Source organism: Lotus japonicus, chromosome 4, assembly GCF_012489685.1.
Source record: "Lotus japonicus ecotype B-129 chromosome 4, LjGifu_v1.2".
Classification (NCBI taxonomy): domain Eukaryota; kingdom Viridiplantae; phylum Streptophyta; class Magnoliopsida; order Fabales; family Fabaceae; genus Lotus; species Lotus japonicus.
This window is the reverse complement of record NC_080044.1, coordinates 81,452,848-81,479,916: the sequence shown is the minus strand read 5'-3', so window position 1 is coordinate 81,479,916 and position 27,069 is coordinate 81,452,848. Positions and strand designations below refer to the sequence as shown.

At 34.2% G+C, this 27,069-nt stretch overlaps 3 protein-coding genes across 3 annotated transcripts; 2 read left to right on the top strand and 1 right to left on the bottom strand.

Annotated features, from left to right (window-relative positions):
• Window positions 1-4,837: 4,837 nt before the first annotated feature.
• Window positions 4,838-6,469, bottom strand: LOC130713448 (uncharacterized). Its single transcript, XM_057563213.1, has 6 exons — window positions 6,320-6,469; window positions 5,965-6,232; window positions 5,780-5,876; window positions 5,497-5,703; window positions 5,301-5,433; window positions 4,838-5,226 (listed from the first exon to the last, which is right to left on the bottom strand). Exons 1-6 carry the CDS (start codon window positions 6,467-6,469, stop codon window positions 4,855-4,857), a joined length of 1,227 nt encoding a protein of 408 aa, XP_057419196.1. The 3' UTR covers window positions 4,838-4,854.
• Window positions 6,470-7,859: 1,390 nt separating this feature from the next.
• Window positions 7,860-12,760, top strand: LOC130711820 (inactive protein kinase SELMODRAFT_444075-like). Its single transcript, XM_057561580.1, has 9 exons — window positions 7,860-8,483; window positions 9,079-9,233; window positions 9,327-9,421; window positions 9,614-10,647; window positions 11,134-11,294; window positions 11,471-11,547; window positions 11,651-11,798; window positions 12,010-12,159; window positions 12,364-12,760. The coding sequence occupies exons 1-9, from the start codon at window positions 8,297-8,299 to the stop codon at window positions 12,397-12,399; spliced, it is 2,043 nt and encodes a 680-aa protein (XP_057417563.1). The 5' UTR covers window positions 7,860-8,296; the 3' UTR covers window positions 12,400-12,760.
• Window positions 12,761-22,454: 9,694 nt separating this feature from the next.
• LOC130713408 (transcription factor MYBS3-like) lies at window positions 22,455-24,046 on the top strand. Its single transcript, XM_057563177.1, has 3 exons — window positions 22,455-22,868; window positions 23,189-23,385; window positions 23,572-24,046. The coding sequence occupies exons 1-3, from the start codon at window positions 22,583-22,585 to the stop codon at window positions 23,926-23,928; spliced, it is 840 nt and encodes a 279-aa protein (XP_057419160.1). The 5' UTR covers window positions 22,455-22,582; the 3' UTR covers window positions 23,929-24,046.
• The last annotated feature ends 3,023 nt before the right edge of the window (window positions 24,047-27,069 follow it).

Sequence of the window (27,069 nt, the reverse complement as noted above, 5' to 3'; positions counted from 1 at the left end):
TTGGAATAAAATTATTTATCCTAGGAAAATCTTAAACGGTGAGATGAATACAGACAAATAGATCTATTTTAATACAACTACTATCACTCATTTACAACACATAAAATAATTAAGAAAAAAATTAAAGGAATCCCAAACCGTATAACAGGTTAAAATTTAATGAATATTTTCCAACAAAAAAAAATTTCTTGCCAATTGGCCGAAACTATATGTCTACTTCGCTTTAAAAAGTTAATTTGAAGGTATATAACTTTATGCAACATGCAAGTAAAGCCATACTTCTCCTGGGTACATAAAAATGCACACAGAGTCATAATAACCGTCAACTGGTTCCACATGCACCATGATTTCTTCTCAGATTGTTAGGAAAAGTGTTTGTAGAGAAAAATGAAGAAGTTCTTGGTTGGTTTGTAGCCAACAGAAGGGTCCTTTATATAGTGTTGGAAATTAACTTCACATCCTTTGGGGCTACAGCTAATTAGTACGTGTGATATTCAAATACCTCTCATGTCTAATGAAAATATACACTTGGAAAATAAAGAAGTGAATAATTTGTCCTCATGTAAAATATCTTTTGCTAAATATTACATTGTAAGGGACTTTAATATAATTTTGTATACCTACAATAATAATAGAAGCAAAATTTTAATATTACAGTCATAAATAAACAGTAGCAATTGGAACTCAAATTCTAATAAGTAAAATAAAAACATTCAATACAAACTATGAGCACATCCATAGTTAATAATAATATATTTCTTTAATATAAAATATGTCAAAGTTAAATTCAACATCAGTATCACTAATTTTATTAAATGATAAATGTTTGAGAACCACATATCTACCATCTATTAGAACCTAAAGCACAATACTAAATACTTCTCAATTAAAAGGAAATGTTACAGCATGATAGGAGGGGAATCGTTCGCAAACATCCGTGGCAGACTAAAATATCAGAATTCAGACATGCCATGCTCCACTCGTTATAACAGTAATAGTCGACGTTAACCATTTTTTCCCACATGAAATCAGTTCTCATAGTTTGTCTTTAGAAAGGAACTGGAACCAAACCATTCATATTACCATAAATAGTCATTAATGATAGTTACAGTGACCATATCGGGTGAGGCACATAGAGAAGCATACCATATCCAAATATATGATCCCCTGCAGATACGGGGAACCTGTCTCAAGATAGTCTATGGCAGGACAAATCAGATAATTAGTATTTTGGGGGCTCAAAAAAGGAAACACTCCAATTGCCTGCACATATTGAATATTTCTTCAGCAGCTGTTACCTCAATATACAGTCTCTACACATCCATTCTAGGGTTCTCTAATTTAATGACTACTTTATTACTAAGCATTGTACCTAATGAAGAACACATACACGAATCACTTCACCATCACGCGTGAACTGGCCTTGGACAACATTGCGATTAGGTTTGTAAATACTCTACTGCGTGTAATCATCATGCAAGAAACTCTGCACTGTTATATATTGCAGAATCTGATGGGAGATATACCAACCATATTAATGGTCGTAGGCATGGAACCATATACCTACCCTACTACTACACCCATCTGCAATTAAAAGTTAATTGTGGGAATGAAGCCATCTAATATCTCTCACACAAACACGTTATTTCTTTTGTGATCCATTGCTCCCATTCACGAATAATTAATATACACCATGAATAGTTAATATGACTTAGTGATTCGCAGTATATAGTATATCTAATAGGGATGGCAATGGGTCTACGACCCATAGGGTACCCGCAAAAAATACCCACTATTGGTAGGGTAAAAACCCGCTAGATGGGTATGGGGTTGGGTATGGGTAATTACCCGCAAAAAGTAGCGGGTATGGGTGCGGGCATGGGTATTATAGTACCCAACCCGCCCCATACCCGCACACATATTATTATTATTATAATTTGGTAATATATAACAAATTAACTTAAGCAATAGCTTTCAAACTTACTCTTTTTTAAAAAAATAGGTGAGTGTTTAAGGTATTCATAATCATCACTAATTTACTCCCACTTATTTTTAAAATTTGTAAGTTATTAACCTACAACTTTAGGGCTATATTATAAATCTAAATTATAAATTTAAAATTATATCTTTTTCGTTTATTCCTTCTAAAAAAATATGCTTAGTTGAATGATTTTATTTGTTAAGTATTTGAATAATCTTTTGTATTTTTATTAGTGTTTGTTATTAAAAATTGTAGTTGTATTTTTGTTTACTATTAACAAAAATAGTGAAAAATATATTTTGGTTAGCTAAATTGCGGGTAATGGGCACGGGTATGGGCAAATAGGTACCCAGAGGGTACGGGGACGGGCATTCAAGTTGCTACCCACGCGGGTATGGGAACGGGTATGGGTAATTTTTTAAAACGCGGGTATGGGGATGGGTACTATAGTACCCTACCCAGACCTTACCCATTGCCATCCCTAATATCTAATAATTGTAGATGAGATAAAAATTGAATATTCACTGCTTTGTTAAAGATCTCAAATATATGATCATAAGGTGTTGTATTAATATACACCATTGAATAGTTAATATGACTTAGTGATTCGCAGTATATAGTATATCTAATAATTGTAGATGAGATAAAAATTGAATATTCACTGCTTTGTTAAAGATCTCAAATATATGATCATAAGGTGTTGTATTAATATACACCATTGAATAGTTAATATGACTTAAAACATAGTTCTTAACACAATTAATAACTACCACGTAGATTTAAATACTTAATTCTTAATTGATATCTTAAGTTGTTTTCCAAAATATCCTTTTTAGGTATATATAAAATTGAGTTTTGCGTAAAAAGGTTTTAATGGGGGACATGCTTAAAACTTTTGATTTTGCAGAAAACTGGTGTAGTGGGGAGGGGTAAAATATATCTAATGTTAGAGTCATTGTATAATGTACTTTGTGATGATAAATTTTCTCTCGTGATTTATCTTTTCAATCATTATATCGTTTCATGCTTCAAAACTTAATTTATAATTAACCTTTGATTTGTTCCAAAAAATAAGCTGGAATAATAGTGTAACTGTTTAAGTTAGTCCAAATTAATAAGTAATAAACCAGTTATAATGAAGACCAAAGTCTCGTACCACTTGATGTGTTAGTAATAATAAAAACAAAGACACAAGAAGTAGGCTTAGTGAAAAAGGGATTCAAGTTACTGAAAATGATAAATAACATCCCGTGGTTCATACACCCAATAGGGTAAGTTAAAAAATTATATAACTGGCGAACCCATTATTAGCTAACACTAATAATATGAACTGTTTCCAAAACTTAAGATGGGCTCCGCTTAAAATAATATTAATTCTGCACCGCAAATTCAGGTTACTACTTTATAAATCTATAGTTTTTAACAAATCATGTACTTACTCCAAATCGCTGAATTACAAACATTTTATATTTGAGCAAATGGTCAACAATAATCAACTCACAATCTCTAGTTGCAGGTTTTTTTTATTAATGAAACATTTGAGATATCAATTTCTCTAGTATCGTCCATTTAAAGTTAACTCTTTGCAAGAAATATTAGAAACGTTGACGGGTCAAAGCAATAACTTTAAATTATTGCTCCAATCACATGAACGAATGGGCTTAAAATGTGCGTATCCAGTTTAAAGGGATTAACTATGAATGTACATACCATATGAGTATAAAGCCCATGGAAAAAAATAATAATCTTCATAAAAAAAGTATAAATGTTAACATATAATAACTGTGTACAAAAGCAACTTTAATATTTGACCCAAAAAAATAACCTTCAGTGTATCGTCAGACCACCAAACATATAGGCTAGGCAAACCAAAGGAAACCTCAAACAGCTTTGCATAGGCTAACTTCAAATTTGATAAACTTAGTAAACTTCATTGTATCTTACAATATTACAACCAGCTTAATGAAAGATGAAGCTTAATTCATGACAACAACATTAAAATGCAACCTCAAGTTGCAGCTACACAAACTCCTAATTCAACAGAAGCCTACAATCCCTACACGTAACATACTGCAACATAAGTTGCTTCTTCACAAACACAATTTAAAATTTAGCTACAAATGCCCTTCACAAAATTAAATACATCCATCACTTGTTGCCCTTTTTCATCTTGCATGGACCCTTCTTCTTGCTACCAATGTCAGACAACAACTGATCAAGTTCTGGAGATGCACTCCTCTTAATATTAATGATTTTCTGAGTATCTCCATCCAGATCAACAGCAGAAGTTGATGTATCCAAATGAGTTTCAAGAGCACTCTCAGCCGACACCATAACAAAGTCATCCAGCAAATCCTGAAACAATAGAATGGACACACACATTGTTTAGACACCCTTTATCCCAGTAAAACAATCCACACTAAACATACACTGTGACACTTGAATTACCAACCTTTGCTACAATCCCATGCTTCAAAGTTGACTGGGGAGTAACCATGGTACAGCTTGAAGAGGCACCAACCTTTATCCGGAAAGCATTATTATCAGGACCAGAATAAGGTAAATAAGAGTAGCAAACAAAAGGCTAATGTATACGTACAGTTTTCTCTAAATGCAACTTTTTAAACTGTTGTATAATGTCTTTATCAGTACACACACGTTTCACACGGTATGATGACTCAAATCGGGACCTCTCAAATCTTTGGGTCTGCAAATTCTTAACCTCAATCTTGAAAAGAGCTGAAGCACCAAAGAAAGCAGAAAACTCAACAGGGAAACCGCTGGATCCATCATCCTACAAAACGTGAAAATATAAACTATCAGTAACTGGTTATGAAATGTACTGTCATTCAAAACCGGTAAAGTAACTAAAGTTAAACATCAACAACCTTCTCACTTGCGTCAACCATTTCAGTGCAAGATTTACCCACCAACAGTGATGCTTCCTTATCAAAAAGGACAAAATTAGCAGTGCCAGTGGCATCTTCTACCACTAACTGAAGACGATACCTATCAGATTTGAAAGCAGAACATAAAAAACAAAACGCTAATACTTCAATGGTAAATACAAAGTAAGGATCGACATACAACCTAGGATAGACAGCGATAACATGGCGGTTGCAGCCCTCACAAAAATACATCTTTTCATCAGCATACACCTTTCTGTTACATCGACATGCAGTATACCACCATTCAACACCATCTTCCATGGGGCAAATTATACCATACACAACACAGATACAATCCTACAAAAGATGAGTAAAAAAAAATGAGAAAATCCAATTAGGAAACAACCAAAACACATAATCAACCTACATACATTCTTCAGATCCTTCATTTCTGCGATTGTCTTACGAAAATTTGGGACCAAAAATTCATCCTCCCCAGAAACAGATTTAGATTCAGACAACTGGCTAAGTGACCAAGAACCACTCTCACTGGATTCAAGAAACCTGGGACCAAAAAAAAGGTATTAAGATCTTCCATTAATTTAGTACTTAAACAATTAAATATACCTTGTCTTCATAACAGCGGCCATAGGAACATCTGGATCATACAAAATCTTAGTAGCACCGTGGACATTTTGTAAACTGTTGTGCCCCTGAAATGATTTAACTTTGGCAAAGTGCACAATTACAACAGGGTTATTGATATCACCGCCTCCAAGGAAATTGTTGAGTTCATCAACATATACTCCAAACACAGCACACTCAATCCTCAAACTGCAAAAGTTGATAGAAATCAATTAGCCGTATCATCAGAATTTGGTCAAAAAATTCAAATATATCCAATACTTACCCTGCAGATTCTATTTCCAAAACATTCATTTTTGATTTCTTCCCATTTGTGACAATCTCCCTCTCAACACCAACCCCAGTTAGTATGCCAATTACATCTGAACACAATACACCAGCTTCATAATCAACAGACTATAAATAAATAAATATTTGGGTTGGGTTATAAAAAACAAAGTACATTCATACCCACTAAAAATGTTGTATCAAAGGCGGGAGACAAAATCTCAGCGAAAGACACAAATGAGTAAGGAAAAATATCCATAGGGTTCTTATCCAAAGCACGCACTTCAGTATTAAACATGAAGCTGATCTTGTAATTGTGACGGGTGGTTTTGTACTCCCCAAAACTATCGACTACAACAAACGACGAAAGACTGTAAACGTTGCCATCCACCAATAACTTATCAAACTTGTACATCAATGTCTTCTTGATGGAGGCATGGATTTTGGTACCCTATATAACATACAGCAAAATAAACTTAGAACTGGTGCAACATTAAACATCTCAGTTTTCAATATTTCAAGGAAATAGTGAACATACCTTAGAATCCATCAGAACCACCTCAAGTGACAGAGGAAGCTTGGAACTGGCGAAGCCTTGGCTATACCACATCCGAATGACCTTGACCATAATTCTCCACTTCTCCTTCCCAGAATGCAACTCAGACACATCATGGAATACAGCATTCATTGTCTCAGTAGACCAAGGTAAATATGTTTGCAGCTAATTGATGAGTGACTTTTCAATCCAGATTAAGCATTCTATTTATAGGAAGGAAAACTCAGACACCGTGAACAACCGAGAACACGGTAAAAGTATGGCAATTGGAGTAGATTCGGGCAAAAATCCCATATCAAAAGGTTCCCGTAAACGATAGAAGGCAAACCCAGGGACGAACAATTGGGAAAGTATTATCTGTAAAGGGTTCTGCGAATTGGATTATTTTGGAACTTGCAGACATAACATTGGTGAAACTGTGACACGTGGAAGATAGCTGAGGAATTGACACGTCGGATTTTGTCGTTCTAAACAACCTCTGCATTGTATCTAGTATAGATTATCATCCATTAAATGTGCACATGCACTACTCAGCCAATTATGGCATCAATCTCTCACTTTCACCTACCAATTATGCTTGCCGCCACCAAATATGTATGTTCTCTTGGCTCATTGCATCTACCTTTGCTCTTTGGCCATTCTATTTGTATTCACTTTTCACCCCTTAATAATTAAATAAATATACATAATTGGCACCTTCCTTAATCCTTAGTATGAAAACACTATTTTTAACTTTTTAACCGTTCTCTCCCATTTAGGTCTTCCTGTATTTATGACACCTTATTCTGCCAAATGTCGAATGGGGATTGATGCGAGCTGCTGTCTTGTGCCGAATATTAATATAATCAATTAATCATAGATACTACTATTAATATATGCTTCCAAATTAAATAATCTTAATATCTGGAACTTTCTAAGAGACTTCAAAATCAATGCATTGTTACTTGTAATAGCAAGGTACCACTCCCCTAGCACTATAAAATTCACATGTTATGTCATCAATATCACGCTATTTGAGATTTCTGAGAGTGATTTCTAAGTAAAACCCTGTATTAGCACATTCTCATAACATAATTAATCATTATTAGTACTTCTAATATCCATTTCCCTCGGTTCAAGCGACACATTTTACACAGCTCATTACCTTTTCTTCATTTTCTTAATTTTGGTAACAAAAAAGCTTATACATTTTTGAATTGTCAAAGTGTATATCTAGATTAAGTTCAACGTAACATAAACGAACTTTTATTTTAATCCATAAATAAAGTTTTGTTTACTTTTAATTTATATTAACTTTCATTTACACTGTGCCGACATATATTCAAACATAGCTGAAAAAAGAGCTCTAAATTGAATGGTAAGTGTTATCCTCTTCATTCAATTTTTGGATTAGGACAATTGTTGAAAAGATTTGTCTCTACTTTCTCACAATTTTTTTGTCCATTTCTTGGTGTCATTGCTTGTTTAAGATTATCCTCTTTTTGTTTCTTTTGTTTTAAATTAAAGGTCCTTCCTTCCTTTATCTTTTCCGTGTGACTAAACTAATCACAATGATTATATGCACAAACTGTCACAAGAAAATGCCAACAAAAATGGGGTAGCCCACCCAGCTTGGCTTACCTGAACCAGATTCTGTTTCCATAACCCCACCAATTCAACATGAAATGGGCATGCTTTGTTTGTCATTGCATGAATTTTCACTTGAATAAGTGCTTTAACTAGAAGGTAGTTAACTAAAGCACCTTGAAGTCTGTGTTGTACTACACTCTTATTAAAAAAATTGCCACTTTTTTCTTCTTGGTAGCACAAAAGAACCTTGGTTTCAGAGGTTGTTTTTTGTTGTTACTGTTCACAGCTGCCAAAGTTGCAATCTTTTAGCTGATCTAGAGTTTCAGATGGATAAATTTCAAATTGGTACTTCTGGATAGTGATTTTTCCTTGGCAAGTTGAGAACTTGAGATGACCAGCCTCAAAGATTGCTATGAAGGAGAGATGGGTTCTTCAGAGGTTTCAGGGAAAGTGGTGGTGGTTGCAGTTAAAGCTTCCAGAGATATTTCAAAGACAGCTTTGGTGTGGGCTTTGACTCATGTTGTTCAACCAGGGGATTGCATTAAGTTACTTGTTGTCATTCCAGCTACGTCCTCAGGTTTAATTGCTTACTTTCATTCATTATAATCTTTCAATTTATCTTCAATTGCTTATGCTAATGCTGCATTTATATAATTTCTTTACTCCATGTGTGTCATAGTATCAATGACTTTTACCATGTTTAGATCAGTTTCTTTTTTCTTAGAATTAATTCTAGAACTCAGAAAAGTTTTTTCACAGAATTGATTCTGGCTTTAAAATCAATTGTGGAAGGATTTCCAGACATGTACTCTGTAAAGCTCAGAAAAAAAAAAGCAAAGTAGAATTAAGAAGTGACTTATTGAAAATTTGGCACTACTAATACAATTAGGGAGGTTGAACATAACATTTTACAAAATTGAGCTGTGAGCCTTTGACTGTGTAATGTGAGCTTGATGAGATGACCTAGAGAGTGTTCCTTGAGATCTGAACAATCTGGAAATTATTGCAAAACTTCTTTTTCCTCAGAATTAATTCTGAAACTCAGAAGTTACACAGATAAGCTTCTTTTCAGAATTGGTTCTGACTTCAAAATCAATTGTGGAAGGATTTACAAACATGCACTTTGTTCTGCTCATAGTGTTCATGTTTGATTATAATTTGTGCATTTCCAGGCAGGAAGGTATGGAGTCTTTCAAGATATACTACTGATTGTGCCACTAGTCATTGGGCATCTCGTTTAGGAACTGCTTCAGATCAGAAAGAAGTTATCACAAATTCTTGTTCTCAATTAGTGCTTCAACTCCATGACTTCTACGATCCAGATAAGGTTGGAACATGATTATGTAATAACTTCACCATATATGCTTTTTTTATTTATGTTTGGAATTCAGCTATTCTAACCTGTTAAATACTTAAACAGATAAAGATCAGAGTGAAGATTCTTTCTGGCTCTTCATGCGGAGCAGTCGCTGCTGAGGCCAAGAGAGTTCAGTCAAGCTGGATTATATTGGACAGGTAATAAATATAACAAGTACTTTTGTATTTTCACATTGTATGTTAGAGGCTTTTTTCTTGTTTAAGGTTTCTGTTCGTTGAGTCTGTTGATATGCATTATGCAATGCCATTGGTAAAAGTTTGTTTCTGCTTAGAATTTGGTCAAGTTTCTTATGGACTGAAGAACTATGATTCATTCTTCCACAATTGCAGAAAAGTGAAGCATGAAAAGAAATACTGCATGGAGGAGCTGCATTGCAACATTGTTGTTATGAAGCGGTCTCACCCGAAGATTCTACGCTTGAATTTGAATAGTTTTCCAAAGATTGATCTCAACAGGGACTGTCCATTGTCTCTGGAGCCTAATTCATATACAAGAAACTTAAAAGAAAAATCTGAACATCGAGATAGAATTAAAGGTCCAGCTGTTACTCCTGCTAGCAGTCCAGAGTCAGGGTCACCGCCATTGACTGCTACTGATGTTGGAACATCGTCGATATCAAGCTCAGATCCTTGGACTTCCCCATTTTTCCACTCTGATAACTATGAAAGACGAATGAGAAGTTTTCCCTTTGTTCACGAGGGTCTGACAAACCTTGAGGTTGAATCCGACTCAGAGAGTGAAAAGCTAAGTTTATCATCAAAAAGTTCATACTTTCAGCCATGGATAGAAAATGTAATTTGTGCAGATGGTGAGTTACATGAGGAGAGTATACAAAGTTCAAGTGACAAGGCTTTGATTTCTACCTATGAAGCTTTGCTTCAGAGATTCACAACAAAATTGGATCAAGATCCCATTTTAGGAGCGCTTAATTGTAAAATTGATATGAACTTTAGCAAAAGTGTTAGAGAAGCAATTTCACTAGCCAAAAGTGCAGCTCCTGGATCACCCCCATTATGCTCTATTTGCCAGCACAAGGCGCCTGTATTTGGGAATCCTCCAAGGTGGTTTACATTTGCTGAGTTGCAACTTGCCACAAGTGGTTTTTCACAAGAAAACTTCTTGGCTGAAGGTGGTTTTGGTTCTGTACACCGCGGTGTCCTACCTGATGGACAGATCATTGCCGTCAAGCAGTATAAATTAGCAAGTACTCAAGGAGATAAAGAGTTTTGCTCAGAAGTTGAGGTCTTGAGCTGTGCACAGCATCGTAATGTTGTGATGCTAATTGGGTTTTGTGTGGAGGATGGAAGAAGATTGCTAGTTTATGAATATCTCTGCAATGGATCTCTGGATTCCCATCTCTATGGTAAATTCCTTTGAATCCGAAGTATTTTATGCTACATTAATAACCTGTACCGGTGATTGCTATATGCTGTTCTTCCTATTCACTTCTGACTTTATTCTTCATTAGATCATAAGCTTTTTGCATCTCCATACTAATAACTTAGGGTGAAATCATCTGAAAAAAGTTAATTAGCATTATATTCTCTAATGAAAGTTCATCTATCCAATGATCTTAATTCAACCTTGGCCATGGGATTCATCATAATCTCAATAAAATGTCTTTTAATTGGCAGTTCTTCTGTGAATGTGAATTAATCCAATAACTCTTGAAGTACTGATGTCAACGAAGCTTGTAGCCCTTATCCCTACATACATAAATACATACGTATACACATATATACATTTATGTATGTCTATACGTATTTATGCATTGCAAATGACATATGTAGTCATCTTTCACGGTTTCACCATTATAAAGAAGATTTTTAAGGGATCATGGTGTTTGCAGGACGAATGCCGAATGTACTGAAATGGTCTGCAAGGCAAAAAATTGCAGTTGGAGCGGCTCGTGGTTTGAGATACCTTCATGAAGAATGTAGAGTGGGTTGCATTGTGCATCGTGATTTGCGGCCTAATAATATCCTCCTCACTCATGATTTCGAAGCATTAGTACGTCTTATTCTTCAATTACAAAATTTGCTTGTGTTTATATTATTGGCTTCATATTCTTTTTACAGCAATCACTGACTATTGTTGTAATAAACTGTTTATCTATGAAGCCAAATGTCCACAATGATGCTTTCTAAAATATTATGTCTCAACTAGCTTTGACTGATTGATTTTAGGTGGGAGATTTTGGACTTGCTAGGTGGCAGCCAGATGGAGATATAGGTGTAGAAACAAGGGTGATAGGAACATTTGGGTACTACCAGATGAAAGTCAAATTATTTTTCATCTCTTGTTTCCCCCTTTATTTTCTTTTGATTAGTTGGAAAAGTGATGGTGGAACTGTTACTATTCTGTAGGTATTTGGCACCAGAATATGCTCAAAGTGGTCAAATTACTGAAAAAGCTGATGTGTACTCATTTGGGATAGTGCTGCTGGAGCTTGTGACCGGACGAAAAGCCGTGGATATTAACCGGCCCAGGGGCCAGCAATGCCTCAGTGAATGGGTATGGTTTATGCAACTCATGAGTTTAATTTGTAGCCAATTTGTTACTTATTTCAGTATTTAATGTGGATTGAAACATTGAATTTTATAATGTAGTTTTCATCTCTTTGCCAATAACAGAGTAATTACCTTTGCATTTTCTTTCAAAACAAGCACCTATCATTACTGCTTCGTCATCATCATCATCATAGTTTGTTCAAATATTTGGATAGGCGCGCCCGTTGCTTGAAGAACATGCCATTCATAAACTATTAGATCCGAGCATAAAGAACTGCTATGTTGATCAAGAGGCTTATCGCATGCTGCAATGCTCCTCTTTGTGCATCCGACGAGATCCACATATAAGGCCCCGAATGTCTCAGGTTGGGAAATTAATTCACATGTTATTGTTAGGTTAGACAATATAAAATCGTTCATGTGTCAAAATGATTAATCAAGTGTTTACTATAGAGTAACAAAAATTGGAGCAACACATCTGAACATGTTTTATGGCCTCACTGTTCTTTCAAAGCATTGGTATTTAGTGGTTCGTTCATCTCTCATTTTTTTCTACTTTATCAAAATAGGTGCTCAAGATGCTGGAAGGTGACATTCTCATGTGATTGCTTATCATATTTCCATCTCCTCAGTGAATTCAGGAATACATAGCATTATGTCTTGTGGGGAATTGCATGTTGGAGATTCTTCTTTTTCATCTGTGGAGACTGCAGAAGTTTAAAGCTTAATGGCTTGAAGTTTTCACTTGTAGATTTTTGGATAAGTGTTGTAAATATTATCTTTTTGAGGAGGGAGAAAGGTGGATAATATAACGAAATCCGAACTCATTAATGTTTATTAGTTGATTTAGTTCATTGTACAGAGAAAGATTCCAGTTTTGGTTTCCTTGCTTAGTGTAATGAAAATTCCATGAAAGATGTATGTTCTTGTTTGCTTGAAATTGAAATTAACTTTGATTCAAATGAATTATTTGGGACTTGAATCAAATACTCTATAAAGGGCAAGTTGATAGATTTCCTGTGCTTTAATAAATAATTAGAAGTAGTTAAAATACTCGGATCAGTAATTGTCTCTGACCAAATTGAGTCAATGGGTTAATGGTTAAACCAATTAGGCCTGTAGGATTATTTGAAGACAATGAGTAAAGTCATACCATCCAATATTACAATAACTAAAAACTATTTTTTTGGGTTGTATACCTTTACCTTATGATATATTTTTTTTGTACATCGGAAAGGTAAATTGCACCCGTTAGGGATTGATCATTTGACCTCCCCCACCCAACATACATGTCTCGTAGCTCTTACCACTTGAACTATAATTCGAGGACCCTTATTTAATCTCATTCTAAGACTAATAGGATTATTTATAAAAAATAAATTAAAAAATATGAAATTTCTAACTTATTTAGCTTAAATCTTATACTTCTTTCCATTTGTAACAAAAAAAAGTCTTATACTTCTAACTAGGATGTGATTAAATAATCTTATAGCTTAAGTTAGACAATCCATTTTTTCCCAACAATTTATAATGATGTCTAGTTCAAAAAATAATAATAATGATGTCAACACTTTTTTTTTGGTCAATGATGTCAACACTTTTTAAACCCTCAAATCACGGGCCATCTGGGCCTATAGGTAATTGGATCACTTCTAACCTATTCTAACTCGGTAACTCCTACATGGATCGACCATTATTCCGTTATCACAAAAGCCCAAAAAAATCAATTAAAGGTATCCCACTACAAATTAAGTTTATTAGTTTCTTGGCTGAGCTCTACATTTTCTCTATGCAATTCTGTTCTTATGATGGGATTTTGTAGCACTTATATGTCTTTATTGCTATTGTTCTGTCTTTAAGTGCAAACTCTTATTAATTTTCACCTAAACATTTGATGATTTTGTTGTACTCCATACATTTGAGTTGTGATCTTGGTAGCGAAGTAATAAGAGTTCAAAAGTTATCACCTACCAATGTTAACTAGATTTTAAATTTGCATGTGATCTTGGTAGGGACAAGTCATGGTTGAATTTCATCTAAATCCTTTGAGGGAGGGAAGTTGGATAACATAGTGATAATTGATGTAATTTGGGTCATTGATTTTATCATTTATTTAGTGTTTTATTTTGTAATTAGGGTATTGTTTCTAGTATTATTTTTTTGTTATCAGAGGAAAATATTGTTTCTAGTATTTAACTACTACACTCGTTTCACAAAGATTATTGTTTTAGTTTCTCTTCATTTTTTTCTAAATGTTTATTATTATTTTTAAATCAAGATTTTTTTTTTCTAATGTTGGCTCTAGCTTAGATTAAGAATAATAATTAGATTGTTTGACTTTATTGGGTCTACAAATTAGGCCTTCAGGCTCAGGCCAAATGTTTAGATGCATTCGACCATTAACTAATTGATATACATTTAAAAAGAGAATATGTGAATTGAAGTTGGACGAGTGCTCCAATCAAAACAGAATCAAGTGGTGCCATTTGGGTAAATTTCAATTGATTTCAAAAAAAAAATCTTGCAACAAAAGCCAGTCCTAATTTCTTAAGCAGATTTACCTGTGAAATTTCTCATCCTATGAATTTTTATATAGATTTACCTATGTTTTTTTAGGAATTTCGCCAACAAATTTATATACAAATATTTATTGAGGATTTACAAGCCAATTTTTCCATTTTACCTATGATATTTTTTTTCTTTTTTGCCAGCAAAAAGTCCCTGCATGTTTACCTAATTTTTTCCTTTCAAATCTACCTACAAATTCTTTCCTAGGGATTTAATTAGGATTTTTAATTTTTCTGGTAAATTTACATATGGATTTTTTTATATGTAGATTTACATACAAATTTTCTACAATTCTTCACATGATTTTTTTAGCTGTACCGATGAATTTTCTTGCTGATATACCTGCAAATATTTTCTAAATAGATTTACCTACAAATAAATTATTCACCAAAGATCAATTTCCTACCAATTTTTAGTAATTCTCTGTAGGAAATTACGAAAAAAATAGCAATGAAATATACTCGCCTTCATAATTTCCTTCTTCATATTTGAATTAAAGAGAATACAATGTCATTGTCTTTCCAACAGTTCTTATTTCTTAAGCCCAATGAGAGTGTTTTTCCACACAAGAAACCCAACTTGTTGTGGTTCTTAAATTTAATATATAAAAGAATAAAAAACAATTCAATAGCTCTTCCATACCCAAACAGCAAAGTTGGTGCCAGAAAATGATATTTCGTGACAATGTCCAAAGAGTATATCACAAGGCCTATTGATTCATTCGAAATGGAATCTAATAGAGTTTTTTTTTTTAAATCACAAACGTGAAACAAAACTTCTTATAATTGAAGTTAAGCCTAACTCTATAAAATTAATTTACGGATAAATGTTGCTCTATCATTTATAAGAACTATGTTAGATATATCTTTAATCAATATAAAACTTCTCAATACACTGACAGAACATATGGAGTAGAAAATTTGTAGAATAAACTTCTACTGCTGACTTGTATTTTAGCGGTGTTTAATAACCAATTCTAGGAATTTGACATGGATACCATCTTAGAAATTCCGATAGATCTAATTTTACTAATAAACAAAAAAATTTAGGGTAGAGTTGGACATATTTGTACTTTTAAACAGACTAAACTTAATTCAAATTCTAAAAAAAATTATAGGTTGACAACGTACAACTGGATCTACATATTTTCTATAAACAGAAAATTCTTTAAACAACTGTACATGTGAGGTTCGTGGGAAGTGGTTACATCATCTAAAATTGAATTGCTTATGTGATATTAGTTTCTTTTAAGGCTTAAAGGGTCAATTGGCCCCTGAAATTGTAAAGGGAATCAGTTTTGGTCCCTGTAAAATTTTCGCATCAAATTGGGTCCTTTTAATTTATTTTTTAATCTAATTAAGGACAAAGTAGGTCAGCCGATGATGTGTCTTAATTTTTTCACTCTCTCCTTTTCCATGTGGCTTTTTTATTTTTTTTAAATCTGAATAATGCCACATGTTATGATTAATTGAAAATTATTATCAATTCCTAATTAAATCATCCCAGCTCCAATTAAGCCTTAACTAACTCATCTCAGCCCTAATTAAGCTCCAAACCCCACCTGCAAATACCACCAAACCCAGAATCAAACCAAAAGAACCCAAAATCAAACCAAGAGAACCCAGACGTTCCACACCTCATAAATCTGGATCGAACCCAGATTCTGTTTGCGGCGAAGGATTGAAGAAGGGTAACGAAACTATGAGACAAAGACTCTACACTTGAACCCATCTTACTTGGGTTCATATCTCTCATACTTAACATCATAGCTTGACTAATGTTTATTCCATTTGCCAAAGTTTAAGGACATGAGGCGACCCATAGTTAACAATCTGCTTAAATCTTGGAGAGTTAAGCTCTTATATGTTTGTCTTGCTTCTACAAAATCATTTACAACTACCTTCTGCACTTCTGATCCAATAGAGTGGGGAAGTTGTCGTACAGTAGCTAAATACCACCTCAAAGCTTCTAAAGCTTCCACCAACATCATCTTCAACACATCATAATCAAAAAAAAAACCCAACCCAAATTTGCAAAGAAAAACTCAAATCTTCAAACAACACTGTCACACCACCCCCAACCCCACCCACACAAAGCCACCACCCCCAATCACCAACAATCCCCATAGAACCCCAAAACCCTATCTCAGATCTCCATGGTTGCGACGACGATGAAGCTTTTCCCTAGAGATAGAAAGCGAACACAGTAAGAGAGAGAAGGAGAAAGAGAAGAGGAGAAGAGTTTGGAACAATGGAATCGAAACCCAAAATCAATAATCTTGCTCCAGGCTGAGGTCGAGGCAGAGGCCAGCCGTGGTGGTGGAGATCAGAGGAGGAGGCGTTGATGTCGAGGTAGAAGCTAGCGGCGGTGGTGGCGAGATTACTCTCCTTCCCTTCTTCCTTCTCTTCTGCGTTCTTCTTCCGTCTCTTGCAGCTTTTTCCCCTTCCAGATTAGGTTAGTTAGGTTTAGTTTTAAGATTTAATTAGAATAAGTTTTATTTTTATTGAAATGAGATGGAATTAAAAATAAATGAATAACATTAGTTTCTAATTAAAGAAAAAGATAAAAGCCACATAAATTAAGTTTTGGAATTTTTCAATTAAAAAAAAAATAAAATGCCACGTGGAAAAGCTGAGTAGGCTACACTTCAGCATCAAACACACTTTGTCCTTAATTGAATTAAATTTTTTTTATTAGGGACCCAATTTGATGCGAAAAATTTTCAGGCCCTGGAATTGATTTCCTTTACAATTTCAGGGGCCTTCTGATGTATTAAGCCTTCTTTTAATCAATCCATGAGTCCATGACTTTCCTTTTCTTTTAATCTACCCGGCACACCAAATAGTGAGCCACAAATTTTGTAAGAGATATTGATTTTGATATGGAATGCTTGAAACACGTGAGATTCTTCGGTAAACAAATAAACTAGCTTTGTGATTTCACTAGTCAATTCTTTTCATCTTTAATTTCTTTTTAGACTGCATCGATCATGATTGATTAGCAGATAGATTGTCAATTTAACCTGAGCTGTAAATAGTTAAGGTTGGAATATGATAATGAAATGCAGGGACTTGTTATTACGTGTGGGCTGGGCTTACTGTAACCACAAGATGTGATGTGATAAGTAATTTCTCATCTCATTCATTACTCATGAAATTTGAGATTTGATTATGGCTCATAGAAAATGAAATATATTATGTGATCAACTGTTTACCATTTGATGCAAACACTTACATTTATATGATTTGTCACCGTTATCAACGGTGCATATCTAGTCTAAAAAAACTTCCATTATACCTCAATCTATCATCATTTGAGTATTTGTTTATTTTATCTTATGATCAATAAGTTGTCCCTTTTTTATTGTTACATTTTTTAAATCCAATTGCTAAAACAGGGGAAACTTCCTTTCTTTATAAAATTCTTTTATGTTAATTTCATGTTACTTCACTGACATGTGACTTTGTGTTATAAAATTCAACTTCATGTTTATTTTATTATTTTTGGTTAATTCACTTAATTGTAACCGTAATTCAGTACCCAAGTTTAACATATGCGAAGAAAAGAAAATAGAGATTCTGTTCATTTAAAATATTAATTAATAGGTATCTTGAGACAGTTACCCACGACCTCTTGGCTATTGTCTCATTTGAGACAGTTTCAAAACAGTCTCAAATACAACCAATTAAGGCATGACACGTGTTAATTCTATTTTATTATTTTTTATTTTTAATAGTAACTAGATATTCAATCTTTTAACAACATCATTTTACTAAACTAAATTTTAGTCCCAATTAATCTATACTATTATACTTTCTTCTCAAGATATCATAAATTATGATTTAACTCATAATATTTATCAAATTATATTTTAAATCTTTAGCAATCAATATTTTATGTGGTATTTCAAAAACTATCACAAATCTTGACTTTGTAACCGTTAGTTCAAAAAAAAAAACTTAACAACCGTAAAAAACAATTCAACCACGTTAAAAAAAAAAGAAACTTCATCCTTAACATCATCTCTGCTAGTTTACCGCCGCCTCTCGCCACCGCCGCTCGCTGCAGACCGCCGCCAGTGACGCTAGCCTTTCGCCTACAAACCCTCTTTTCACGGTCGAAATTATAATTTATTACATCTTGAGAAAAAGTATAATAATGAGAATTAGTTGGGACTAAAATTTAGTTTAGTAAAATGTTGGGGTTCAAAGATTGAATATCTTGTGACTATTAAAAATAAAAAATAAAAAATAGAAATAACATGTGTCATGCTTTTATTTGTTGATTTGAGACTGTTTTGAAACTGTCTCATTTGAGACAATACCAAAAAATTACCCTTGAAATAAACTATGATTCAATGTGAATCAAGGTGATTAAATAAATAATATTTTCTCACTGATAATTAGCGATATATCAACTCACTATAAACTATTGAAATGATTGCAATATTGTGTGAGCAGCACAGGAATATTGGACTGTCGAATAATACACAGGTTTCCTCATCTGTACAATCATTATTACTTAATTTCCCTTGTTGATTTTGACTTAGAGAAAGCGATTACCAGTGAGAATAACTCTTTGCAAAATCAGAAAGCCACTTAATTGATTAGAAGAACGATGATGCATTAGAAAATTGCATGATTTTCGATATTAAAAACATAAAATAATATACTTATTGCAATCCTTCTTCTCCACCAAGAGGTGCCTATGTTATGTAGGGCTACCACCATCTTATGTAGCTGTTGGCTTGTTGCTAATTCCATGACATTGAAATACTTTCGGAACAAAGTGCTTGTACATTGGACATTCAGTAAAAATAACTTCATTCCTGATAATGGATTTTAGTGATGCAAGCTGTGTTTTCAACTTAATTAGCTAGTGTCACAGTGTTACTTTTAAATTTTTTGTTAGTTCTAGGAGGGAGGATCTTAGTTTTTCAACTACTATAGTTAATGTTTAATGTGAGATTGCTAATACATATCTTTTCATTCAGGTTTGAACATCTAAAATGTATAATTCTACAAGATTGAACATCTACATGGTGACTTATAATACGAGAAGTCTCCAATAAACAAATAATATCATATTAGAATTTAAGTAAAGTCTAAATCTACTCTAAAGCAACTTAGAGGCAATGACTCTACATTTTTAGTTAACATGAGATTTCTAATTATAGTTGTAGTTAATTATATTTTTTATTCCCTTAAGCAAAATTTATGGTTTGATTTTTGTGTAAAAAATATATATACACATAAAAAGCTAGTCTCATATGATAGAAAAGCATAAGACTATTTAATAATGGGGTGTCTAAATGACCTAAGAAAAATTTGGGTTAGATAACTTATCATCCAATCATATTGGAGATAAGTGAGTTGAAATTTCTATATTGTATTTATTAATTTTTTTCCAACTCATTTATCTCCAATATAATGTGATTAGATGATGAGTTATTTAATCCAAACTTCTTCATGCGTCATTTAAAAAATCCATTTAATAATGACTTATCATAGTTTACATCCTTGATTGATTCTGACCTGTGAGCAAACCCACCCTGTTCGTTACCATTTTTTTTACATCATATGATTTTGAGAGTAGTGCTTACCCTGTTACCCAAAGACTATTTATCAGAGTGTGCTGTGACTTATATATGACCTAGAGTATAGAGCCCAATTTGGTAAGATGGGGAAGAGTGAATTATCCTAAGGAGAATATATAATGCTATTATGGAATTGGATAGTGCCATAATGGCATATTACAAAACTTAGATGGTGATATATTATAATGAGTAGGGTTTGATTCGTGCATCTTCAAATCCCACCTCATCCCCCAACCCTTAACCTCTTACCCCCCCCCCCCCCCCAAAACAACATAAGCTAGAGATTTGCGGTCAGTATTGTACTTCAAATCAAATCTGTTTATATTATTATATTAAATCTAAGTTGTAAGGTGTGACATTTCCATCTTATTTTTTACTATAATCCAATTTCTCCACATCAACCATTTTGATTCGTTTTAGCATGAAATGTTAAGGTTGGTTAAGACACTAACGCTAATTTGTATTAATTAGTAGCGGCTGACATAAAATGTTAAAATTCAAATTTATTTCACTTATATATTGGTAGTGTTAACTCAACTGATGCTAATTAGCATCTTCTACTGACCATAAGCATTAGTTGGATAGACAATAAAATTATTTTGAATGAATTAGGCACATTTATTCAACTCATGTTTTAACTATATATTGACGCGGCTTATAAATAAAAAAGAAACTATTGACGCTAAAATTTGATGAATACTATGTTCGTATTTTAGCGTGAACTTAACCAACATTAATACGTTGGCTTAAAGATACTTGAAGTTTGTAGAGTCACCAAAATAATTAAACATTGTAATTCTACAAGATTCCTTTATATGATAATGCCAAATTAGTCTGAGTTAGATGACAAACCGGTGGATCCTCTGCCACTGAAATCAAAAGACTAAACAATCTCCATCTTGTCTACCGTTCAAATTATTTAATTGTATTATAAAATTCATGATCTGAACTGATTTTTCTTAACAGCTTGGCCTAATTATCATAGCAGTATTAAAATAATTGACTATGTAAGTAGGAAATACACTCTCTAGGTGGATGAGATAATAATATCCAATATTTCTCTTCTGATAAGCAACTTTATTTCCCCATCTAAAAGGGAACATCCTCATCTCTTCTTTATTGAATCTCGCATTCTCATTATATTAGTTGATTGTTCCTACCTTTTTCCTGCTATTTATGGACTAAATTTTAAACTTTAAGTAGATTCTGAAGGGCAGTGACAGCTAAATTGTTTGGTTTGATAATTCTGTCTTTTGGAAAAGAAAATTTAATAAGTAAACTATAACAAGAAATAAGAAGTTAATAGAATGATGAATAAAGATGAGAATGGTTATTGTAACCCTTCTAAAGAAGTTCACTACTCCGACTGTGATGTTCTCATATCACATGAGAAGATCATGTGAAAATTTGTGTCCATTATTCTCTTCATAAATGATTATAGAAATTTATTTATTTAATACATATAAAAATGAATAATTATTTTAAACAATCTACATGATAAGATGATGTGAATCTTCAGCATGAAAGAATAGTACGAATCTTGTTATGGATAAATTCCATCCACGCATACCTCAGAAACTCACGCAAATAGCTCGACCATCATCTAAGGTGAACTTCATAGCTTGAGACTATTGTTTTGGTCAGTTTCCATCCAGATATACCTTAAATACCAACACACATAGCTCGGTCATCACCTGAGGTAAAGGTAAGAGTTAGAAGGCTACTGTTCTGGTTAGTTTCCGTCTAGGAATTCCTTGGACACCACATAGCTCAGCCATTACTCAAGGCGAAGGTCAGAGCTAGAGGGCTAAGGTATATTGTCCATCTCATGATTTTACGACTTGGCCGACTATAAAATATCTCAGTCGAAATTACGATAAGATTCTCAACTCCACACTCGACCTATACCAAACAACAATCATCTCATGTTGTGTAGTTCAAGTTACCCCATCCTATGAGCCTACAAGCAAAGGACTGACGACTTATTAGTTGTGACAAGTGAAGTGAAGCGCTCTCAACAAAGCCTATGGCCACACCACCTTTGAGTATTAGCAACACTAGAGTGAGTGTTTGGATTTTGTCCAATCAACACATAAAAATATATAAAAGAGTATTAGCAATACTCGCTCTAACACCCTCTTTTCAATATTCTTTTATTTTTTATTGAAATTTATGCAGCATGAGGTATCACATAAATTTAAACTAATAAATAAGAGTGTTGTTAGCGTTTTTGAAAAGTATATAAGCAGGTTTCTAAATGACATATTACTGTTCAAACTAAATTTTCCTTTATAGTTCTAGTCCTAGAGGACATAAATGCTCAAATTAAGATAAGGTTTATACATCTTATATTTTCCCTTTTTAATAAAGAGGAAAATAAATATATATTTGCAAAGTATTCAATAAACAATCAGCTTAATGTCCATCCAATTAACTTCTGTTGGTGTGCATCCACTTTCATTAACCCCACATCTTACTCCATCATAATATATACCACCAAACAAATTCATTTTTTCTGCCATCATCTTTCTTTCTCTTACTCTCTACCAATCTCTTTCTCAGACACATACACAGTTTAGTGTTGAGGAGTGTGTGTCAGCTGAGAAAATCTTGTTCAAGTGAAAATGGGCAGGAAGTGCTCACATTGTGGAAACATTGGTCACAATTCTAGGACCTGCACATTTTCCAGAGGCGTTGGACTTCGCCTCTTTGGCGTGCAACTAGATATTTCTTCTTCATCACCTTCTCATCATTTTACCATCAAGAAAAGCGTTAGCATGGACTCCTTTCCCTCACCATCCTCTCCATCTTCCTCGTTTTCTTCATCAAGAATAGCCATTTTTGATGATAGAACCTCTATTGGCTATCTATCAGATGGTCTTATAGGTCGACCCCAAGACAGGAAAAAAGGTATATATTGATTGATCACAATGAGTTTTAACCTTTATCCATACATATACTTGTTTCTTCATCACAACAAAATAATATGCATAATATAATTAATGATTCCTTCTACTCTTTTCTCCTACACCTCTAATAGTATGATTGAATCAATTTCTCTTTTCTCATAATCAATTCTGTTACTCAGAAGCTACTTCTCTCTTGAATTGGTTCTGTCTTTAGAATCATTTAATCAACTGTCAGGTTTATGAGTTTATCTATGTTTCAAATAATCTACTATATAACAATTTATAATTTATTTTTGTTATGTTTTATGTATGCAAAATCAGGAGTTCCCTGGACAGAGGAGGAGCACAGAATATTCCTTGTTGGACTTGAGAAGCTGGGAAAAGGTGACTGGAGAGGAATCTCTAAAAACTTTGTGACTACAAGAACCCCAACACAAGTGGCCAGCCATGCTCAGAAGTACTTTCTTCGATTGGCAACTATAGCTAACAAGAAGCGACGTTCAAGCCTCTTTGACTTGGTATATATAGATAACAGTTAATGATACATGTTTGGAAATCCTTCTGTAATTGATTCTAAAGTCCGAATCAATTCTATACTAACATGCTATGATTATAATTAAGTACACTGAAATGGTACTTTTCTCTATACTAAGAATGTAACTATTTTTTATTTCTTAGCTAATTGTCATTGAATATTATGGCAGGTTGATAGCAGCAACACCAAGATAGAAGGTTATCAGAAGGATAAGGGGTCTAAATGTGAAGTTGGGAATGATGCCACTTTGTCATTGATAACTAATTACTTTCAACAAGAAAAAACCAAATCAGATAAGCAAGAAACTTGTGATGATGATCACACATCTGAAATTGAACCATCTGGTGCAGAACATGAAGCTGTGCCTATCTGGCTACATTCTTCAAATGTGGCAGTACAGAGTTCCCAAAATGCAACAGCACCTGACCTGGAGCTTACTCTTGCAGCACCTAAGGTTATGATGCTGGAACAAAATGAATCATCCCCTGCAGCTCAATTCCTGCTTGGACCAATTACCGTGACTTAAACTGTTAAATTTTATAAATGTTCTTAATTAAATAACAATTTATCCTTTTTTGTTGTTGTCATGTGTACAATCATGCAGAAGAACATCTCATAAAAGAAACAGGTTTTTCTTCGCACTAGATATATATTAGTCGTTGATTAGTCCCTAGTCGCAAGAATGAGATCCCTTGAAGATATCATATGCAAATATAATACACCGTCATACAAGTAACAAGAGTGTTGACTAAATAATGTTTTAATCTCGTCTTGCAAATAAAATCTTCTTGTCAATTAAAAATGATAAGCAGTTACAAGTTTACATAATAATTTTTGTAATGAACATGTCAACATTTTATCAGTGGGAAAAAGAATTAAACACAGTTTGAAAGCATGAGATTTCAACCTGGTATTCTAGGTGTGATCCTCTTAAGTGAAATTTAACATAAGAAGATGCATTCCCTGATATTCATTGGACTAGGTTAGAAAAACATTTTAGGAGAGTGCTAAATGGCACCAATAAAACAATGCAAGAAACACATTTTACGACATATTTATGCTTAGAGAAAAAAAACAGAATCTAAATTGGAGATGAAAATTCATTTCGTATCTTTTATCATTTCCCAACATTTTAAATTCTTTTGAAAGTAACCTTATAAAATGGTTTTTGGCTACCATGAACTACAGAAAATTTGGTTTATAAATTAAAATGACTACCTTACAAATTAATATTACGACATAAATAGCATATTTTAAATAACATATACCTTTTATATGTCCACACCAATAAAGTTTCATTCAGAATGGAGTGGAAAGAAGAGAGAGAAATGAAGAATTTTTATAGATGATAAAATTGAAAGAGAAGAGGGAGACAAACAAAAATTAAAGGTGAAAATGAAGTTACAATGCAAATGAATTATAGCTCTATCCACACCACAAAGATACCTGCCCATGCTGAATATCATGTTCTGTTGAAAATCTTCAACTGAATTTCATTGATTGAAAAGGTGAAGATTACAATGAGTGATCTCAGTATTTATAGAGAATACAAGGCTTGCTAAGCAAGCTACCAACTCTAACAGAATCAGTTATGTGACAGCTGTAATGACAGCTCACATGACAGCTGTATTGACAGCTCATTCTAACAGAATGTAACTAACTCAAATATTAACTATACTACTAACAGTAACTAACTTCTTAATCAGAGTAATGTGTACTCTACTCTAATAGGCCCCCTCAAACTCAAGGTGGGGGAGAAAGTGATTTCTCAATCACATTGAGTTTGCCACGAAGAGTTTCAAAACGAAGTGGTGATAGAGCCTTGGTAAACAAATCTGCCAGCTGATCAACAGAAGGAATGTGATGCACAAAAAGAGACTTGTTGAGAACTTTTTCCCTCACAAAGAAGATGTCAAGCTCCATATGTTTAGTGCGAGTGTGAAGAACTGGGTTATGAGTCAAAGCCACTGCACCCATGTTATCACAAAACACCCTAGGAGGAGAAAAAGGAATCTGCAACTCCTGCAAAAGAGACTGAACCCACAACAGTTCAGCAGAGGTATTAGCTAGGCTCCTGTATTCGGCTTCAGTACTCGATCTAGCCACCAGGGTTTGCTTCTTTGAGCTCCAAGAGACAAGGTTGGGACCAAAAAAGACACAAGAGCCTGAGGTGGATCTCCTGTCATCAGGATCTGATCCCCAATCTGCATCACAAAAGGCCACAAGAGGGACTGGAGTGTGCAAACTACAAGGCTTGAGGTGCAGGCCATGAAAGAGAGTACCCTTAAGGTATCTTAGGATCCTTTTAACAGCCTTCCAATGCTCTTCTAGAGGCTGACTTAGAAACTGACAGACTTTGTTAACTGCAAAGCTAATCTCAGGTCTTGTTAAAGTTGCATATTGGAGAGCACCAACTATTGATCTATAGAGAGTTGGGTCAGCAAAGTAATCTGCTCCATATTTGCTGAGTTTTGCTCCACTAACCATGGGAGTAGAGATCCCCTTGGCCTCTCCCATTTCTGCCCTTTCAAGAAGGTCAGTTATATATTTAGTTTGTGTCAAAAGCAAGGACCTGTCCTGAAGATGATGCACTTGAACACCAAGAAAGTAGTCAAGTTGGCCTAATTGCTTCAAGGAAAATTCAGAGTTGAGGTTCTGCACTACTTTCTGAACCAGAGGCAAGGAATTGCCTGTAATGATAATATCATCTACATAGACTAGTATGTAGATGCAGCAAGTTGGAGTGTAGAAAGTGAAGAGAGATGGATCACATCTACTTGGTTTAAAACCATACTTCACAAGGGCTGACTTCAATCTGTCAAACCAAGCTCTTGGGGCCTGTTTAAGGCCATAAAGAGCTTTGTTAAGTCTGCAAACAAGAGATTTGTCTTCATGCTGAAATCCACTTGGTTGCTGCATGTATACCTCCTCTTGAAGAGCTCCATTTAAAAAGGCATTATTCACATCAAGTTGATGAATATGCCACCTCTTAGTAATGGCAAGGGAAAGAATGAGCCTAATAGTTATAGGCTTCACCACAGGGGAAAAGGTTTCTGAATAATCAAACCCCTTGACTTGATGGTAACCTTTGGCCACAAGTCTGGCCTTATACCTATTGATGGTGCCATCTGCATTTTCCTTCACCCTAAAAACCCATTTACAACCAATTGGCTTCCTATCCTTGGGAAGTGGAACCAATGTCCATGTATTGTTAGCAAGCAATGCATCATATTCAGCCTTCATTGCAGCTAACCACTTAGGATCTTTGAGAGCTTGCTTGGTGGTAGCTGGCTCAGCTTGAGTGAGCAGTAAAGTTGGAAATAATCTGGGCATGACTATGCCAGATTTTGCTCTTGTCTGCATAGGGTGAGTATTTCCCACTGGCTGAGGAATAGGAGCAGAAGAGGAAGAACCAGTCGAAGCTACTTCAGCTACTTCAGTGGCAGTAGCTGCTGGTGTAGGTGGAGATTGTTGCTGAACAGAAGCTTCACCCTGAGAAAAATTCCCAGAAGAAGAGGCTGCAACTGAGTCTTGACCTTGAAAAGGCTGCTGTTGCTGAACAGGAACTTGAGGAGCTAAAACAGGAATTTCTGAAGGGATTCCTTGTGCAGATGAATCAGACCCAGCAGAGAAAAACATGGTAGGATAGGGAAATTTAACTTCATCA

Coding starts and splice junctions, on each gene's coding strand:
- LOC130711820 (XM_057561580.1), top strand. CDS start 8,297: ATGACCAGCCTCAAAGATTGCTATGAAGGAGAGATGGGTTCTTCAGAG. Junction 9,234..9,326: donor ACTTCTACGATCCAGATAAG/GTTGGAACATGA, acceptor ATACTTAAACAG/ATAAAGATCAGAGTGAAGAT. Junction 11,799..12,009: donor AGCAATGCCTCAGTGAATGG/GTATGGTTTATG, acceptor ATATTTGGATAG/GCGCGCCCGTTGCTTGAAGA.
- LOC130713408 (XM_057563177.1), top strand. CDS start 22,583: ATGGGCAGGAAGTGCTCACATTGTGGAAACATTGGTCACAATTCTAGG. Junction 22,869..23,188: donor ACCCCAAGACAGGAAAAAAG/GTATATATTGAT, acceptor ATGCAAAATCAG/GAGTTCCCTGGACAGAGGAG. Junction 23,386..23,571: donor GTTCAAGCCTCTTTGACTTG/GTATATATAGAT, acceptor ATATTATGGCAG/GTTGATAGCAGCAACACCAA.
- LOC130713448 (XM_057563213.1), bottom strand. CDS start 6,469: ATGAATGCTGTATTCCATGATGTGTCTGAGTTGCATTCTGGGAAGGAG. Junction 6,233..6,319: donor TGGTTCTGATGGATTCTAAG/GTATGTTCACTA, acceptor TATGTTATATAG/GGTACCAAAATCCATGCCTC. Junction 5,227..5,300: donor AAATGAAGGATCTGAAGAAT/GTATGTAGGTTG, acceptor CATCTTTTGTAG/GATTGTATCTGTGTTGTGTA.